The sequence below is a fragment of the Trematomus bernacchii genome, unplaced genomic scaffold (genome assembly GCF_902827165.1).
Source record: "Trematomus bernacchii unplaced genomic scaffold, fTreBer1.1, whole genome shotgun sequence".
NCBI lineage: Eukaryota > Metazoa > Chordata > Actinopteri > Perciformes > Nototheniidae > Trematomus > Trematomus bernacchii.
In genome coordinates, this window is record NW_022987409.1 from 2,564,733 (window position 1) to 2,582,545 (window position 17,813).

At 40.3% G+C, this 17,813-nt stretch overlaps 1 protein-coding gene across 2 annotated transcripts; it reads right to left on the reverse strand.

Annotated features, from left to right (window-relative positions):
• Nucleotides 1-452: 452 nt before the first annotated feature.
• Nucleotides 453-15,454, reverse strand: si:rp71-46j2.7. 2 transcript variants are annotated; one of them, XM_034136630.1, is made up of 16 exons: nt 15,092-15,453; nt 14,543-14,654; nt 13,265-13,478; nt 10,794-10,936; nt 9,677-9,839; nt 9,480-9,532; nt 8,473-8,648; nt 8,247-8,357; nt 7,995-8,120; nt 6,963-7,061; nt 6,712-6,870; nt 2,796-3,435; nt 2,021-2,084; nt 1,753-1,931; nt 1,583-1,671; nt 453-1,094 (listed from the first exon to the last, which is right to left on the reverse strand). In XM_034136630.1, the coding sequence occupies exons 1-16, from the start codon at nt 15,278-15,280 to the stop codon at nt 996-998; spliced, it is 2,616 nt and encodes an 871-aa protein (XP_033992521.1). In that variant the 5' UTR covers nt 15,281-15,453; the 3' UTR covers nt 453-995. The 2 variants fall into 2 exon arrangements, with proteins under 2 accessions (XP_033992521.1, XP_033992526.1); XM_034136635.1 differs by lacking the exon at nt 9,480-9,532 and having other exon boundaries at nt 9,753-9,839; nt 15,092-15,454.
• Nucleotides 15,455-17,813: the final 2,359 nt, after the last annotated feature.

Genomic DNA, 17,813 nt, shown 5'->3' on the forward strand with positions numbered 1-17,813 from the left:
CACACACGAACGCGCACATGACCAATGAGGGCACGAGATAAGTTTGTGCCCCGATGGAAGGCTGACAGGCAGGTAGGCCATCCAGTTATTTTGGCCGGGCCGGCTAAAATGATTGGTCGTGCTTTTACAGCATTACGGCTTCCACAGATGACATTTTTTTATGGATTTTTTGTCAAAGCAAATATTCATTGCTATCGGGATGTTAAGAGCATTCCATGGAATATAACAAGTGTATCTCGAGCCGGTTTCTCAAACGTACCTACCCCACCTTTAATGGTGAACCAACAGTAAAAAGAAATGGGCGTTTTTTTTTTTTTTAAAAAGTAATGATATTTTTTCTACCTTATAATTGCTTCAGAGAAAATAAGCAGTTGGCATCAGCAACCAAATGACATTTGATGGGATTTACTGCTATATTTACAACCTTAACTCAATGAACAGACACAAAGCAGGACATTTAACCAGAAAATCTTTATTAAAATATTTAATTTGAAATAAACTTAAGTGTTTCACATCAACAGTTTCCTTTGGTAGTGGCACTGACAGACAGATAAAGGTAATCGTGGCATCTTCTATTATATAAAACTTAATCAGAAAACAAACACTCACCAAAAAACAAGTGCTCAAAGTGACACAAAATACTTTCTAATATGTAATTCAACTTTAACTTTGAAGGGTGTAATTCTTACTTTCTCCTGTGAGTTTTACAATAAAAGCAAAATGTGTAAAGCTTGATCCCATAAAGAATGTCTCTGATTTCACAAAGATTAAAGTCAGGGTTAATTACTTACAAAATGATACTGTTAAAAAACAAAAAACAAAAGGATAAACACAAAACTGTTCACAGTACATTTGAGGTAAAAACAGCAGAGAGGAATGATCGACATTGATACAGAAATGGTCACAGATATTCAGGGGAATTTATGTTAAATAAATAATTAGATATTCTAAAAAATGTTAAACAAGTGCCATTAAAAACATTGAGGATTCACAGATCAGCTGGGGGAGGTGGTCACTTTCTGGAGGGCAGCGGCGCTCAGATTTAGGGAATGCTCGTTGGGAAAAAATTCCCTCATCAGGTATGACAAGAGCATCTGTTATGAAAGATAATGCAACAAATTCAGAACAACATTTTTATAAATTAAACTTAAAAAACTGATAAATTAGCAAGTGTTTGGAAGTGAAGTCAGTACCTTTACTCAAGTAATGTACCCATGTACAGTGTTTAGGTGCTTGTATTCCCATTAACTGCTAGTTTATACTTGTACTACATTTCAGAAGGAAATATTGTATTTTTTACTCCACTACAGAGTAGCTTTCTACATTAAAAACATGATAATCTTATGTTATATGACGCAGTCAAACATTGACCTAAACTGGACCCCCATTGACAACACTGAAATGCGTGAATGCTAGTGATAAGAATAATATGTTCTTTAATAATATAACACTTTAAAAGTAGGCTCTCATTTCAACATTTTGTATTTGTTAAGTATTTTTACGCTGTAGTATTTTCCAACTTTCAACTTGAATAAATGATCTGAATAATTTCATGACAGAAAGTAAATGATGAGATACTCACATATACCAGCGTTTGGTTTCCCTCTCTGTCCTGGAAAAGATTAAAAACAGCCTCCATGTCCGTCTTCTTCAGGATGAGATAGTTTGAATCTACAACAAGAACATGAAAAGAGATTATAGATGCGCCAAACATAACTGTGTACTTCCTTCTGATGGAGAGGTGTCACCTACATCTGGCGTTGATCAGGCCGTGCGCCCGGTCCCTCGTCTCGCTCTTCTCCTCCTCGCTGCGAGCATGATGAGGTGCTGCAGGTTTGATTTCTGGCCACTGTTTGTTCCGCAGAGTGTCGATATAACCCGCCATCTGCAATTCTGTTGGGTTCATCTTGTCCAGGAAAGAGTTCACTTTCCTGGAGGAGAAAACAACCAGAAGTCACTCGAGGATCCACACGCTCTAATCAAAACTCTGTAAAAAGATTCATCACTAAAACACACTTACTTTTTCAAGATGGGCGTAAAAGGTTTCAAAATGGCATCAAATATGTTCACGAGGATGGAGTTTCCTGTTGAAACAGACAGTGTGTTTTTGCATGTTAAAGCTTAGTTTAGTAAAATTGGATTTACTGTATGGAGAGAATTGACTTGATCAAAGACAGGAGCAGCAAGTCAGTAATAATATAGATTAATATGGGTTTGTCATGACTAGAATTTTTTTTTAAAGTGGTTCAGACTACTCAATTTTTCCTTACTATCTTCCAGCCTGTATGATTAAGTATCTACATTTCAGGACATGAAGTCACCAAACTTTTCTTTTCATCACATCAATGTTTGATTATGGCTCTCTTCTGAAGCTACAAACTGCCAACACTTGATTGTTCTAGCTTGTCACTGCACACAAATGCACCACCCTTTTTCTAATACCAGTGCATGCTTTCACATCAAGATACCACATGATGGTTAATAAAAACAAACCACATTGCAAAGGATTAGCTTTGTCAGGCGAGTGCCAGGTCTCTACAGGTTTGAAGACTTTAGGAAAAATGCATTAATCAATTTAAAGGTTGCAGTATGTTAAACAAAAAGAATGGCCCTGGTAAAATCCTGCAGGCCATAAAAGGGATAGTACATATATTGTGTATGGCTCGCCAAAAGTTAGGAGAAACAACATCCACAGCAGTACATTACTTTACTTCCTTGCAGTATAATGTGACCATGGACAAGAACCTCAACACATCTTAACCATTTTTTGAATGCCTTAAATAGTTTAAACAAACCAGATATTTCCTTCAGCAGATCAAATATGGCTTTGGTCGCTTCTAGCTGCTCCAAGTTGACTTGGCTCTTCTGACCCTGGAGGTCCTCCCCCCGTGGAGAAGTGACCTGGTCCTTCACTTTAGCCTTATGCGCTGCACCTGCCATCCTAAAACATGATTTCTCCCTTTTATGTGACTTTGCACTGAAATGAAGCCAGGATGGTCCATCGGGGCTGTCCCCCTGCATGCCTCCATTTTGGCTGCAGTGAGGCGTGGAGATGGAGTCAGGCGGGTCTGTGTCACTGCCGTTTTTTGTCGAGTTAAGAGACTCTTGTGACCTGGATCGACTCAGACCTTTAAACATGAGTTTAAAGTGAGAGGTTAAAGGGTTATCGCACTCCTCCGTTTTGTCTTGGGTACTGTTTTTGTTTGAAGAGTCACAGTTAGAAGCAGACCGAGGCTCAATGTCTGTTTCTTCTTCCTCCGGCGGTTCAGAAGGAGAGTCATATTCTGAGATAACAATAGTAGGGATTGAAGCATCAGGAACATCACTGCCCTTCTCAGTAGAGGCAGCAGCGGTTTCTGAAGGCAGAGCTGTTGATTCTGGATGCAGAAACGGTGTTATGATGTCTTTGGGGGCCTCTGTCTGTGGGCTGGAGGTCTGCAGAGAAAACAAAGCAATCAGCTTGTGACAGCAGACCCTGAGGCACCAGCCTCACAGAGCGGCTAACACCAGCAGGGAACTAATCCATAAATATATCTGTTCAGCAAGACTCCACTCCACGGTATAACACATGTAGTTGGATTTACAAGGAATGCAACACAGCAGAGTGATATCAACTACTGTAGACTATATTTTAACTAAAAAGCTTGTGTTTAAAACAAGAGATGCATAATTTAAAAGCTATCAGTGTTGAGCATGGGTGCCAGTTCTCATGAAAGATGCTGTAAGGTTACATTGTTGGAAATGCAGGGTCTATGTTATTCCAGCTTGAGGCATAACAGGGGTTAAAAGTCAGGATATCCTCACCCCCAGTTGAATCTCTGATTGATTTGGTTTTATTCATGATTTCATTGGTTATAATAAAGAAACTGCTAAGTCTGAAAACACAGGGTAAGGAAGGAACATGAGCAGTCAGAAAATCAGAAAGTTTATAATACCCCCCGAGCAATAAGAATTAGTCACCATCACAGGTCTTACGTAAGAACCACAACACCGTGGATGTATCAATACACAGCACAGTTAGGCTAGTTAGGATTCTTAAAATGTAAGTGAGATAGAGGATCGATGAGTCAGGCTGACAAAACTAACATAAACACCTATTGATTAACTGATAATCATATAAACAAACTCTCTGCTCCTGCACTTTCTCTGCTGCATAAGCCAACTGCACCTCCTCATCCCCACATACTGTAGATGTCAAAAGGTTTCATGCTTTTTGGGCGTTTGTGCTTCAAAATGGTAAAAAGAGTATGGCTTAATTGGGGCGCTGTCCATAGTACCGAAACGAGCGGGCAGCAAAGATCACTAAACAGACGGACAGAAATCGTCACGTCACGGTTTCATACTCTTACTGCTCGCTTTTGATGGTTATAAATAGAACTTTCCCCTCATTGTAGAAATCCACAGAGAGAAGGGAAATGGGAGGGAGGTGAAGTAAAAAAACTACTAACGAGTGAGAGAAGGGGTAGGAGTGATTCTTTTTTTGTTTTAAAAACAATCTTTATTCAAAAATGTATTTAAACTCTCAACATTATTCTCATGTCAATTAATCAAACGCATCATTAAAGTCTAAATCTTCTCCAACGATAGAAAAATATTGTATCCTTGTAGCGCCACTGTTTGAGAAACCCATCAATGTTGTCCATTACTTTGTAAAACCTCAAAATCAACCCAGACTTTTACTAAAGCCAGGAAATACTTCCTGCCTGGTCCTGATTCTCCCCTCTGTTCTTCCTGCTGCTGTAGACAGACATTTTGGCCTGTCCTACATTCAGGTTAAGGAGCTGACACAGAGAGGCCTCAAGAACAGCTGATTCTTTGGGCCTCCACTTGCCAATTTAGAGAATTCAACTCAAATGATCTTTTTGAAAATATAAATAAATAACGCTTTGTTTGTTATGATGTTAGTTTAATTTCAGCTAGCTCCAGACACTTTGTATTGATGTTAGTTTAATTTCAACTAGCTCCAGACACTTTGTATTCATGCATTCCCTGACTCTCCCTCTGACCTGCTGGGAATCTCATGCACACACTTTCTTATCAACTAAAAATAAGATTTTTTAAGGCAAATTAGTTACCGATAAAGCCAATGTCTAAAACCAATATCTCGCAACCCCCTAGGGCTCCCGACCTCTAGGTTGAGAACTACTGTAACAGGTGATGGAGAGGCTTATTGCAGGTTAACAAGGTCATTTTGCCAACAGTCGGGATGGCATACCTCCTCATATAGCCGACTGATTCTGTGTGTGCAAACAACCATGAGAAATAGGTCAACACGGCACAAGGTCTGTAAACTGTGCAGGAGGTTTACATTGGAGAGTTTGTGTTGTGATTTTACGATTCATCTTTTTGTTCTCTCTCCTGGGAGTTTTTTTAATCCACGTCTGATCATCTCAGAGTTATTTTATCTGCAGAGACTGAAGCCCTCTGCCTGCATTTCCCTTTTTCTTTCATTCTGCTTTGTTCGGGATTTGACCGGGTGCCAACCTCTATAAAAATGTAGCACCGAGGTGCCAGATCGTAGCAAGAGAGAGTGCTTGCCCCACGGGAACGCATACGGCAAAACGCATAGGATTAACGCAATCGCAAAAAAACTTCCGTCCACACGCAATATACACCGGATAGTGTCTGTTCACACGAGACAGCTCCATTTAGCTCCAACCGCTGGAAAAAGCTGCAGTACATATGCCGAGCCTGTACGTGGCGCTGTAACTTCCTCCAGAAAAAGCAGCGAAGAAGCATGGTTGTCATGGTTGCGCTTCTGTTTATTCACCGTGGTGGGGGCCGAGGGAACCGGGCAGAGTTTTTCGACGGTCAACGTTTGTAAAAATTTAAATCTTCCGGACAAAATTATAAAAGTGCCGGTCAAAGGTCTTCTTTGTTATTTATTAGGCTTTAAAACAAATGAATAACGACTATATATATATATATATATATATATATATATATATATATATATATATATATATATATATATATATATATATATATATATATATATATAATAATAAAATACACGGAGCCTGTCCTCTCTTTTTCCTCTCTTCTGACAGTGTCAGTGTCTGTCTCATCCAGCAGCTGATCCAGTAATGAGTGACCCGGCCGACAGTAAAAAATAAACATATTTATAACTAGTTTAGTTTGAGAGGTAATTAAAATAGCTAAGGGTGATGATCTGACTTGAAGTGTGTGTTTTGCTCCCGCTGCATCACAGCGGGAGGAGCTGCGTGTCTCCGTCCTGTCAGATTAGACTTCACTCGCGTTTATGTCCATATCGAGATAAAGATAAATAATCTGAAATCAGTGTGCAGTGTACTTTTGCGGGGGTGAGCAGCAGAGGTGGGGGGAGGCAGGGCTATTGCGTCATCATTATCACAAAATGATCATATAGAGGCGATCACACGGAGCCGTTGGACCCCCCCAGAGCGCTCCGTTCCCAGATCTATCCACCTTTGGACCCGTTGTCGTTTGCGGGGTCTGTTTCTATCGTTTAGTTACGGCCTCGTGTGGCAAAAAGGGCTATATGCAAGAGAAATATGCGGAGACAACCCGTTTTCGTCCTCGTGGGGCACCAGCCTAAATCTGGTGTTGGTTTCACAGGCTGTGGAGCAGCGTAACCCCTGTTGAGCCGGGGCCAACGTTTTTGTTGACAGACCACACTCATCGCGCCTCTAAGATGTAGACTTAAAGAAAAGCAAATATGTAAAACTTTACCTCCTCTTCCTCCTGACTTGGAGTCAGGAAATAAGCCAGGCCGCTCAGGAGGCCCCACACGCCTCCGTAATGTTCCTCCTCGTTCAGCAGCTTGTCGAGTGGGCACAGGAACTGAAAAACTGGTTGAGTTTGGCTGATCAGATTAGCAGAAACTAACGCCTGGAAAAGAAATGAAGAAAATGTTGAGTCATGATTACAGTATGATTGAAGTGTTTATCTGCCAGCACATCTAAGTTTAATGTTGTCTATACCTGCAGAAAGTGCTCCACTGATACTCTGGCTTCTTCTTTGACCTCAGCGTTGACCTCCCACTTCTGCAGCAGCAGGATCGTGGGCAGGCTGGTCGAGTCCTAACAAAAAAAGAAAGAGGAAAAATATCATTTTATGACAAGACAGCCTCAAGACTGAACAGTGTTTGGTCAACCCCGCTGTTTTTTATATCTGGCAAAAGAATAAAACTGTATCCCTCATGACAGCACGTTCAATAAGCTGGGAAAAGTTGTGGTTTGTTTTCACAACAATGCCTCTCCCTCTGGCTCATGCTAGACAGTAAGTGGTCAAAACAACTCTTATCTGAAGTCAAAGGGAAAAAGTCCTGACAACCAGAAGTTCTTCTTTTATGAGTGGGGTCTAGGGGGGATTTATATACGGTGGGCGGGGGTTGAGAGTGTGGAGATGGAGTTGGGAGGAGGGTGAAGAGACAGAAAAGAGTGAGTTAGGACGACCCAAGAGGGGCGTACTAAAAAAATGATTTGAAGAGATTTAAGTTATTATACATTCATGATTTAACTGTAAATCACTGTGGAAACTACAGAGAGCATCTGCATGGAGACGACAGGGCCTCACAGGAGGGCAAGCAAAAAGAATATACTGCAGTACATTTGGTATTTAGCAGCTCCTTACAATGTGTACATTTCACTGTCGATAGGCATAGTCTAGCAGTGACTACAGCAACTTTAATATAGAAATGTAAAGCCGGAAAAATGTGAAAGTCTCCATGTTGTTTTTGGAAAGAAGAAGTGACAAAGAGGATGGAGACGATTACAAAAAAAATGCTGAACAAGACGTTTCTAGGCAACAAAATGTAACTCATAACTATCATGTCGCCCTGCTAGCCATTAGAGAGAATACACTTGTTTCAGGTGGTTATACAGAAACAATAACAGAATTGTGAAAATTATATTCAATTTCTGCCAATAGATTCCCCTAAATCCTACACATTTGGACTTTTAAACTGATAATATACAGAATAATGGCAAAAAAATATTTTATCTGCCTTTTACCTGCCATCTGTTGCGGAAGTATACGACATCCATGTATGTCTTCTTGATGTCCCACTGCAGGTTCTCCGGGCTGCCCTTCTCCTCCAGGTGAAAGGTGAAGATTAGCTCCTCGCCATCCCACTCAGCCTATAACAAAGTCAACTGCTGCTCAAACATTAACATACCATCCAAGGACAACGTTTTAAAGAGCCTCAGCAGACAGATAACGAGCCTCCGGGACATTCCTTACTGTCACGGATATTTATAACTCACATGAGGGATGCTGACAGCCCAGCTGCCAGCGCGCCACATCTCATACGACAACCTGAATTCCATCATGTCCTCTTGGACGCTCATCAAGTAGTCCTCCAGATCACTGTCCTCCTTATGGTGTTTACACAAAAAAAAAAATTGAATAATACATTTTAAAAATCACAGTGAATCCGTCATGTTTCACAACTAATCCTCTTCAGTTTGAGGCGAGGTGCAGCAGCCTCACCCTGTCAGAGTCGTGCGGGCTGTGGAGCGAGCCCTCTCTGCTGTTGACGTTGTCCTCGTTGGACGCCAAGACCCTCAGCACCAGGTCTTGCTCCATCTTCTTCATCTTCTTCTTTTTGGCCTTCTTAGATTTTACCTTTTCCACAAATTTAGACCATCCTTCTTTTAACTTGTTGGCTGAAAATGACAACAACCACATGTAAAAAGTCAGAGATAATTCCACAACTTGTTACTGCCTCGTAGCTCTTTTCTTTATTGTGTAAATTACAGCACTGAAAAAACAGTGTCCCTTTCTGATGAACTGATTCATGTACATGGAGAGAATACAAATGCATTCTACCTCAACCTTGATCATCACAACAATCTGCATATTGTTTTTCTCTAGTGAGAAACTATTCACCATGATCATTAGGCATGCAAGCATGTAAGTATAATTAGTAATCAAAAGTGAATTCTTATTATCAATGTGATGGACTAATAATGAATAAATATCCCAGGATCGAGGTACGACTTACAGATTACTACAAATGATGATGTTTATGATGCGATCACAATAGAAAATACATACGTTTGTCACATCACAGGGTTCATTATTGTCATGGCATAATCGCTTCGTATTAAGCCTTCATTACGGTTTGATTGTTTACAATACAAAGAAAGGAAGGGCACAGACATTATTTGGCATTCAGCCTGTCAGCTGTGTGTGTAATTAGCTGTCTGTACCAACAAACAGAACAAAGAAACAAGGGATTGATTAGACATGTAAAGAAAATTACACTGTCATGTAGTTGACACAACTTGCAACACATTGCTGTACACAAAACGGTTTGTACAAAATGTTATGCAAGCACAGGCCACTCCTCAAAACAACCACAAACTACTCTACCTGCCTGCCTAATATGAATTGTTTTACACTCAAAGCTTAAAAAGGTTAGAATAACATCCTACAGTGTCAAAGAGCTTTGAATTAAACAGGCTTTTAAATAACAACAACTCCAATCACAACACCTTTTCTTTTGGTCTTGATCCTGCTGGATGAAATCCCTGCTCCCTCCAAGCTCCTGGAAATGAATAAATAAGAAAACAGACACCAAACTAAATCAGGTCAGTTCCAATTTAAAAAACACAGAAGGTGTCTCATGCAGCCTTTGAGGCTCACTGTGACTAGGTCAAGCCAGCTGGGGGGAAAGATGACAGCCACTCACGCTTCACCGCCCTCTCCCTCCTGCGAAGCCAGAGAGTTTTGATCCGGGTCAGACCCACACAGCTCCTCCTCGGAGCCTTTGGGAGTCACACGGTCCAGCTGGTTCACCACCAGCTGGTTCAGGTTGTCGGGGTCCGACAGCCATGTCACCAGCAGGCCCAGCCCTGAAGAGAACAGAAAATAATCCACCAAGCTCTGTTTGCCACATTAGCATAAACACACTAATATCATGAGGCACGATTTTCACTTTTCACAAAAGCAGTTTAGTGAAATGAGTCATGTTTATGGTTTTTCCTCGTCTTAACACAGCTGCAGTCAGTAATATAGCTAAAAGAGCTTCCTCAATGATTAGCTTTAAAATGATTTGACAAAATGTGCCTTCATGTTATGAGTTGGCAGCAGTCAGTTATTTTAGCATAAAATCTGACTGGAAACAACTAGCTTGTCTCTGCAATGGGAACAAAATCCACCTACCAGCTCATCTAAAGTGTACTAATGTACATGCAGTACTGTTGTTTGTTTATTCTGTATAAGAAAGCAAATATTTGTATTTACAGGAATGTCAAAATATGAATTTAAATTTGGCAAATGAGTTCCTTTGAATCGTTTTTTTTTGTACTTCTAATGTGTTGTGTAGTTAAGAATAAGTGGTACAATACATGATTTTCATTTTGACTGTGAAATCAAAGCTCTGGATAATTTGCCAAATGTTCTGAATTAGTGTTAACAATCAAATATTGAGTTCATATCAAAACTATTTAGTTAGAAATAAGCTGTTTCCAGCTGCCAAGATATCCATTTCATATTTTAAATACAGCTGTCAAAATCACTCATTGTAACTGAGCTACACGCATTATGACAAAACCTACTGCACTGCAGATTTGCCACAAGATAAGACATTTTATCTATTCTAAAAAGGATTAGACAGAACCCTAAAGGAAATTGGCACATCACTGCGGAAGTGTGCCTTCCCTTTTCATGCTCTAAACTGTACTATGCCACTGACAATAAGGCAATAAGGGATTATACACAAATCACACTTGTAAAAGAAGCTCTGGTGGGCTTTGTCCTTATGTAAGAGTGTATTCCTGCAAAGAGATAGTTTGATGGTTCCTTACCCTTTAAGGCAACAATCTCATTTAAGGCACAGCGGTTGACTTCATGGCCCCAGAGAGGTTTTGGGAAAAGGTTACGTACTAGAGCATCAGAAAAATCCCGGAGGACTGCGATCTCCTCTGCTCTGGAGCTGAACAAGAGTTCCCTGAAACAGAGAGCAAGGGTGATTATTACAGGAAGTACTAGAAATGACTGTTGATGTTTAATCTTGATCTGATGCTTGATCCAACAATAAAAGGGGCCCTATAATGCTCATATGCAGGTTCATATTTGTATTTCATGTGTCCATGCTTTAATGTTCAAAAAGCTCTTTTTTTTTCTCATACTGCCTGTGCTGCAGCATGTTTTTTCATCCTCTGTCTGAAACCAGAGCCCAGTCTGATCTGATTGGTTAGCTAGCCGGCTCTGTTGTGATTGGTCAATCGCTTAGAGATGTCCTGCCCTTAGCCACATGTACAATGTGTTGAAGCGCTAGCCAATAGAACAAAAACTCACTCTGGAGGGAACTTTGGGATTTTAGCCTTTGCAGACCATTTACATGCACAAACTAATAAAACTACAGGAAAGAGAAAATGCAAAAAGCCTAATAAGGCCTCTAAATCTGATGTACTGTTGAAAACACCATTCTGCATTTAAGGTCCCATCATATGCTTTTCTGGTTATTCCCCGTCCCCTTGTGTGTTATGTAGCTTTTTCTGCATGTAAACAGTCTGCAAAGTCACAAACCCTCAAAGTACACCCTGTAGCGAGTAAAACTCTAACACAGAAAAGACCTGTCTATGCCCCAGAACGCCTCGTTGGACATTTTTCTTTTTCCATTTTTTTCTTCCGGGAAAGGTTGACGTCACTCTAAACCAGGGGTTTTCAAAGTGTGGGAAGGTGAGCCTCCCCTCAGAGAACATAAGAACAGCCGCGCCCCCCCTCCCAATTATTATTGCTATTATTATTGCTGTTGTTACTATAATGCAGGGGTATTCAATTGCATTTCAAAGAGGTCCAGTGAGAGAAAATGTCAGTAAATGCTCTGTTTTTGCTGTCTACCTTTCTCTTTTTCGAGCACGCCATTTGAAATGACTCTCTTCTTGTCTTGTCTCTGTGTGTTTGAATCTATCGTGCTCACTGACTGCACCGATTTGATTGGCTGAGTAGCGGCACCTCCTTAAAACATTAAACAACTTTTTAAAACCTTTTTATCTTTATGTTTTAAACTTATGTTTTAAACATTTTTAACATTTGCAACATCGTGGCTAAATCCTTATATGCTCCCGGCAACACACTGAACGTCAACTTTGCCTCCTTATTACACTCACCCCTACTTTAGTGGGAACAATGAGTCTGCGTCTTTGATGCGCACAGGCGGATGATGCGGGGATGCAATGTAGACAGGAATAAACGCAGATCATCCTCTGGCTGCAGCCTTGACCGGTACTTGCTTTTGATCAAAGTACGTATTATTTCAAATAAAGGGCGGTGCCGGCCGTCAACGGCCTGCTGACGACCAGCCGTTCAGTGATTCTCCAGAACACACAGATGGCCAGTCGGCCCCTGCCAGGACCGGTCCATGAAAATCCTAGCTTCAAATAATCGAGGTCATACTTCCTCCGTTTTCTGCCAGACGCTGTCTCCTCTCTCACTTTAGGTAGGCTAACTTCACAAAAAATGTACCGCTCCATGTTGCCGCTCGCATAAAGCTGGCTGAAGTTAACTAGCTAGATTTCACTGTTTCTCGTTATTTTTTTCTCACGCTGCGCCTCCCCTGAAGCTCTCTGGTGCCCCCCGCGGTGCTCCGCAAACACACGGAGCTCAGGCTGTGAGTGAGTGTGTGTGCGCTCAGGCTGAGCTCCGTGGTGTCTCGCTATCTCGCAGACCCCACGCAGCAACCAGGAAACGACACCAGTAATCCAGCTCACACTGTCCGCTCCTCGAGCCTCAAAGGGCGGAGCAGCGAGCCCCGTAACGTCCCGCCAACACGGCACCCAGACCCCACGCAGCAGCATTTTCATCTGTTTGTCATTACTGGTGTCATTTTCTGGTTGCTAACAAACACCATTGTAACACATAAACACTGATGTTCCGCTGTAACGGTGGTGGACTAATCAGAACAGAGTGGGCGAGCTGACCAATCAGAGCACACTGGGCTCATAGGGAGGGGGGGGGCAGGAGCTCCAACAAGGCGTGTAGGACAGAGAGTGAATACACATACTATACAGAGATGCTGTATGAGAAACCAATGTGATTTTGGAACATTGAACAATGTAAATCTATTCTAGTAGACCTCAACAATGGAATTATGATCAGTAGAAATGGCCATGACATGGGACCTTTAAAGCAACTTTTAGGATGTCACTGCAGGTATGATCTTGGAAAAGTAAGGTAAATAATTCACAAGTGATACAACTGTGGAGGTTTATAGAGTTAAGAAACATAACTGAGTAACAGAAGCAGCATGAATCAGAGAGAGAGTAGGCGTCACCTGTCAGCCTGCTTGGCATTATGTAAGTACTGGGTCAGAATACGAACAGAGCCCACGACCGCCTGGCAGACATCAAAGTCTTTGGCTCTGTCGATGATCCGGTCTATTACAAAGCCGAACTCTCCGCTGAGCACCTGGTGCAGAGGCTGCTGCTCGCGCTGCTCAGGAACGCTGTACCAAGGCAGGACCAGCTGGGCGTAGGCACATTCGAACACTGAGGACAGCAGTCACAAAGAGAAAATTCACTTTCACACAAAACTCCCACGCTCTTCTTCTGAACATCAAACTCGAGGACTGCAGCGAAATTCATTTCATTTTTCATTTGTTCCAATTATGGTAATGCAAAGCTCCGGAAAAAATAAAAGAGAATTCACATTCAGAACACAACACTTTTGACATACGCAATTAGGGCTGCAAGTAACAAATGCATTCAATATTAATCAATCTGCCTAATATTATCTACATTAATAGTTAATGTCATAAAATAGCAAAATATGTCCATCCGGGTTTGTCAAATTCCAAAGAGGTGTCTTTAAATGTCATGTTTTATCAGGCTATAAGCTAAAGATGTTCCGTTTAATATGATATATAACACAGAAAAGCTAAAATCTCCAAAAGTGAGAGGCTGAAATTGCATGAAGAATTACTCTCAGGATTATACGATTATCAAAATAACAACAGGGAGCAGTGGGAAGAAAAATATTGCCTTCACTAACTCAAAGCATAAACAACAGAATGAAATGGCATGTCAATGTTAACGTATTTAAAGCTTTTATGGTGAAATTCAAGCTGACTGTAGCCTTGAGAAATGTGACTGGAGAGGACATGAACTGTGTTTAAAGTCAATTATTATTCTCAAAGAATATGAGCGCCAGCTATGCTATAAATCTTAAATTCTAACCCCAACCAAATTAATAAACACTGCACAAAAAGGAAAGCGGAAACTGCTGATAATGAAGAATCACAAATCTAATTTCCCATTTAGCACATTGCAGCCTTATCCATACTGTACTGGGAGGGTGTGTTTTTCATCCTTTACTGTACATTCTTTTCTTAAAGCCCCTCCTCACTCCATGTAACATGAGCTCCAGCTGCAGCCGTGTCTATGCAAAACTGTCCTTTACAGAAGTGAAATGTGCTGACAAAACACCCTGGGGTCAAGAGCAGAACCTTGATTTACTTTTTCTTTCACATTTGTATAAAACGTTTACCAGAACTGTACAGTAAAATGTGTTAAACCCCCTAAAATAAAATGTTCCACGGTTAGACATGCCTCACCTTGCTGTAGAGAAGTCTTCACATGTGGATACTGAGACTCCAGAGGTTCAGCATGCACGCTGCTTTTTGCAAAGTTACATAAATCACCAAACAACTGTCCCTCAGCAGCTTCCTTGAAATAAAACAAAACCACGACTCATAAACCACGATATGAAAAGATAAAGAGTAAAAACTGTAGCATCAGTATGTGCTGAACTCCATGTGAGATGAGTGAAAACAAGTTCTCCAGGCCTCAGTAGGAAACATGCACGTCAGGCTATGATTGCAAATACTTCAACACATAGTTGATTTTACTGACATGACAAGTGTACATACTTGACTTTAAGAGATGTGACTGTCTAACACACATTTAATACTAATATTAACAGCCTTATCTCACTTAATACAGGATATACAACGGTTAAAAGTGCCATCATCATGTGATGTACTCTAATGCATCTCACGCTCACATATTAAATATTTGACTCAGTTTCGATCATGCAACACTGCTCGTAAAAGCAACCATTTACTGCAATAAAAGTTGTAGCCAAAAACAAATCGATTTAATACCTGGAGTGGATGTTCCGCTGTCTCTTCATCAGTCTGAGTGCTGCTCTCTTTTCCACTGTTTTCGAATAAAAGTGAAGAAGAAAAACAAAAGAAGATACACAAAATGTACTGAGTCACCGAGCGACCGCAGTCTGAAAAATACCACACCAAGCCCAGGGTTATGGCGATGGAGAAGCGCCATAAATACATGTTCTTCTCCTACAAGAGACTCTTTCTGCTGGTAGCTCTCACTCTGAGCCGATGTGCCGTGAACATAGCCGGAGCCGGTGTGTTCCCCCACATCTTTTAACACCGAGAGCAGCACGGTGTTTCCTTGAAACAAACACGAAGTGAAACGGCGGAGAAAAGGGGAACTTTATCAAACTGGTTAATGCGGAGCTGTGATTGGCTGCAGGAAGTCCCCGCGTGCCTGTTGTTGATTATAACCGGATGCCATCGACACAGGTCTCTGAAGTCAGCAGGGAGGGACATTAGGGTAGACTTCTACTAAACTGAGAAAAATCCACCTTTTACTTCGTTCGCTATACTTATGTAGGAGCTTAAGCTATTTCAAAGATAGAGAAATATATATAAACTATTACACTATGGTGTATTAAGACAAGTGTGAGTAACTGAAATGATTCCCACCTTTTACCTTTACCATCTGTAACAAATTATGAACACATAATGCATCACTCATTATAAAACAATTACATCATACAAACTATTCTGAAATGAATCATCTTCATACTGATTACTTTTGGGAGAGTCAATCAAATATGATGGTAATACGTTTTGACTTGATTTAAATGGATGACTTTTTACCTTTATCATATTATTTCTATAATGTGGTATTGCTACAAAATCTTGTTATGATGATGTTCATCTTTCTTTTTACAATTTCTTACAGTAAATAAGTGTGAAAAATCCACTTCTAACTTTTTATAGTAGTTGTAATTCTCACTATATTTATTTATAAGCACCAAAAACACCCATGCAACTTGGCAATGAATTTGATTTAAGGTAGCAGTAGACAGGTGAAGGCCACAAGGTGGAGCTAACACTGCTCTCTACATAAATGAACAGCACAGTTGATCACAAAACTGCTTTGATTTTGACCCATACAATGAAAGGGTTTGATCTGAATAACATACATCTAACTCTATTAAACTAAATCACAACAAATAAGATACTTTTGAGTGTAAATTACACAACGAAGCATGGCCAATTGCAGACTGTCAAAAAATGTCTGTTAATGAGGATGTTAATTACAAATATTAAGAAAGGCAGTAAATAACATTTAGAAATTGTTAACCATTACTGAAAATATCACAATATTCATGCATGAGGTAAAAAGATAATCTCCAAACTAAAGACAGACCTAAGAGGCATGTCATGTGATGCTTAATGTGATTCCAATGTGATGCTCTTAACATCATAAATACAACTATTGGCAGAATGACTTCGTACTGATAAAGCTATGATATAATCAGCACACTCTCTGTTGAAACTAAAGGGCATCACATTATGCGGGACAATCAGAAATCATTATGCCTATAAACTGAAGAGATCAATGATCTAACTGAGGGTTTTTCCTGATTAGTGGAGATCAGTGAGGTTACACAGCTCACACTGTGCTTTTGTTTTGAAGGGCTGACGCTCCAGTGATCTGCAGACCTTCATACACACACACACACACACACACACAAACACACACACACACACTCACACACACACACACACACACACACACACACACACACACACACACACACACACACACACACACACACACACACACACACACACAGTGGGGAAATGTTCATAGAAATACATAAACTCAGATAGCAAAGTAAGATATTTGAGATACTTGTTTTTAAGTTGAATAATACTTCCCAATCATTCAGGGGAAAATATTTTACTTTTGGATTTTTCTACACTACATTATTTTGACACTTAACAATAAGATTTAAAATGTAAAACAAACGATGAGCTTACAAAATATGTTGCATTGTTTGATTCACGTACACATGAATGCGTTATTAAAAGTACATACTAGTACATTTCCCTGTGTACTGTTGTATTTTTACATACAGTACGTAATATTAAATTAATTGTAATTTGAATAGAAATAATAATCAGAAGATATAGTATGATATGGTAGCATTATAATGACAGGGGCCATACAGCCAACTAATGAGTACCTTTCATTTTGATACAATTTGAGTACATTTGTGTACATTTTCGAATGCAGTGAAGTATTTTTACTTCAGTAAAGGATACTTCATCCACAACTGGGCCAGAGCATCTTAACTTCAAACACAAAGGAGTAGCAGCAAGTGTTTGGACAGTTTTTGCTATATTGGAGCACTTATGTTGAGGGAAATACTTGCAGCAGAAGAGGAGCAGCATTTACAACACTTACTTACACTCCCACTTTCTGGTTTAGTCTGCTGTCATCTACAAAGGCTGAGATGCAGACTTATGTATCTTAATAATAAGGAAGTCTGAAGGAAGATTTTACAAAGGCTGAAAACGGTGCATAAACAGAACTTATATCAAAGTGTTGATGCCTTTAAAATACTAAGAAATATTAATGAATTCAAGCGCATTTTCATTGCAGCCTAGCAAAATAAATACACACTGAAAATGTGTGTACGACAGTTGTCTGACTCCTCACCCCGCCTTGAACTCCAGGACGCACAGCGTGACTAAAGCCACAGACAGTTAGTGGTTTCACATT

What these genes read in the sequence shown, in the direction of transcription:
- si:rp71-46j2.7 (XM_034136630.1), bottom strand. Translation starts at nt 15,280, where the DNA reads ATGTATTTATGGCGCTTCTCCATCGCCATAACCCTGGGCTTGGTGTGG. An exon ending in GCCCGCACGACTCTGACAGG is followed by an intron (nt 8,358 to 8,472) that starts GTGAGGCTGCTG and finishes AAACACCATAAG; the next exon opens with GAGGACAGTGATCTGGAGGA. An exon ending in ACTTCCGCAACAGATGGCAG is followed by an intron (nt 7,062 to 7,994) that starts GTAAAAGGCAGA and finishes TTTTTTTGTTAG; the next exon opens with GACTCGACCAGCCTGCCCAC.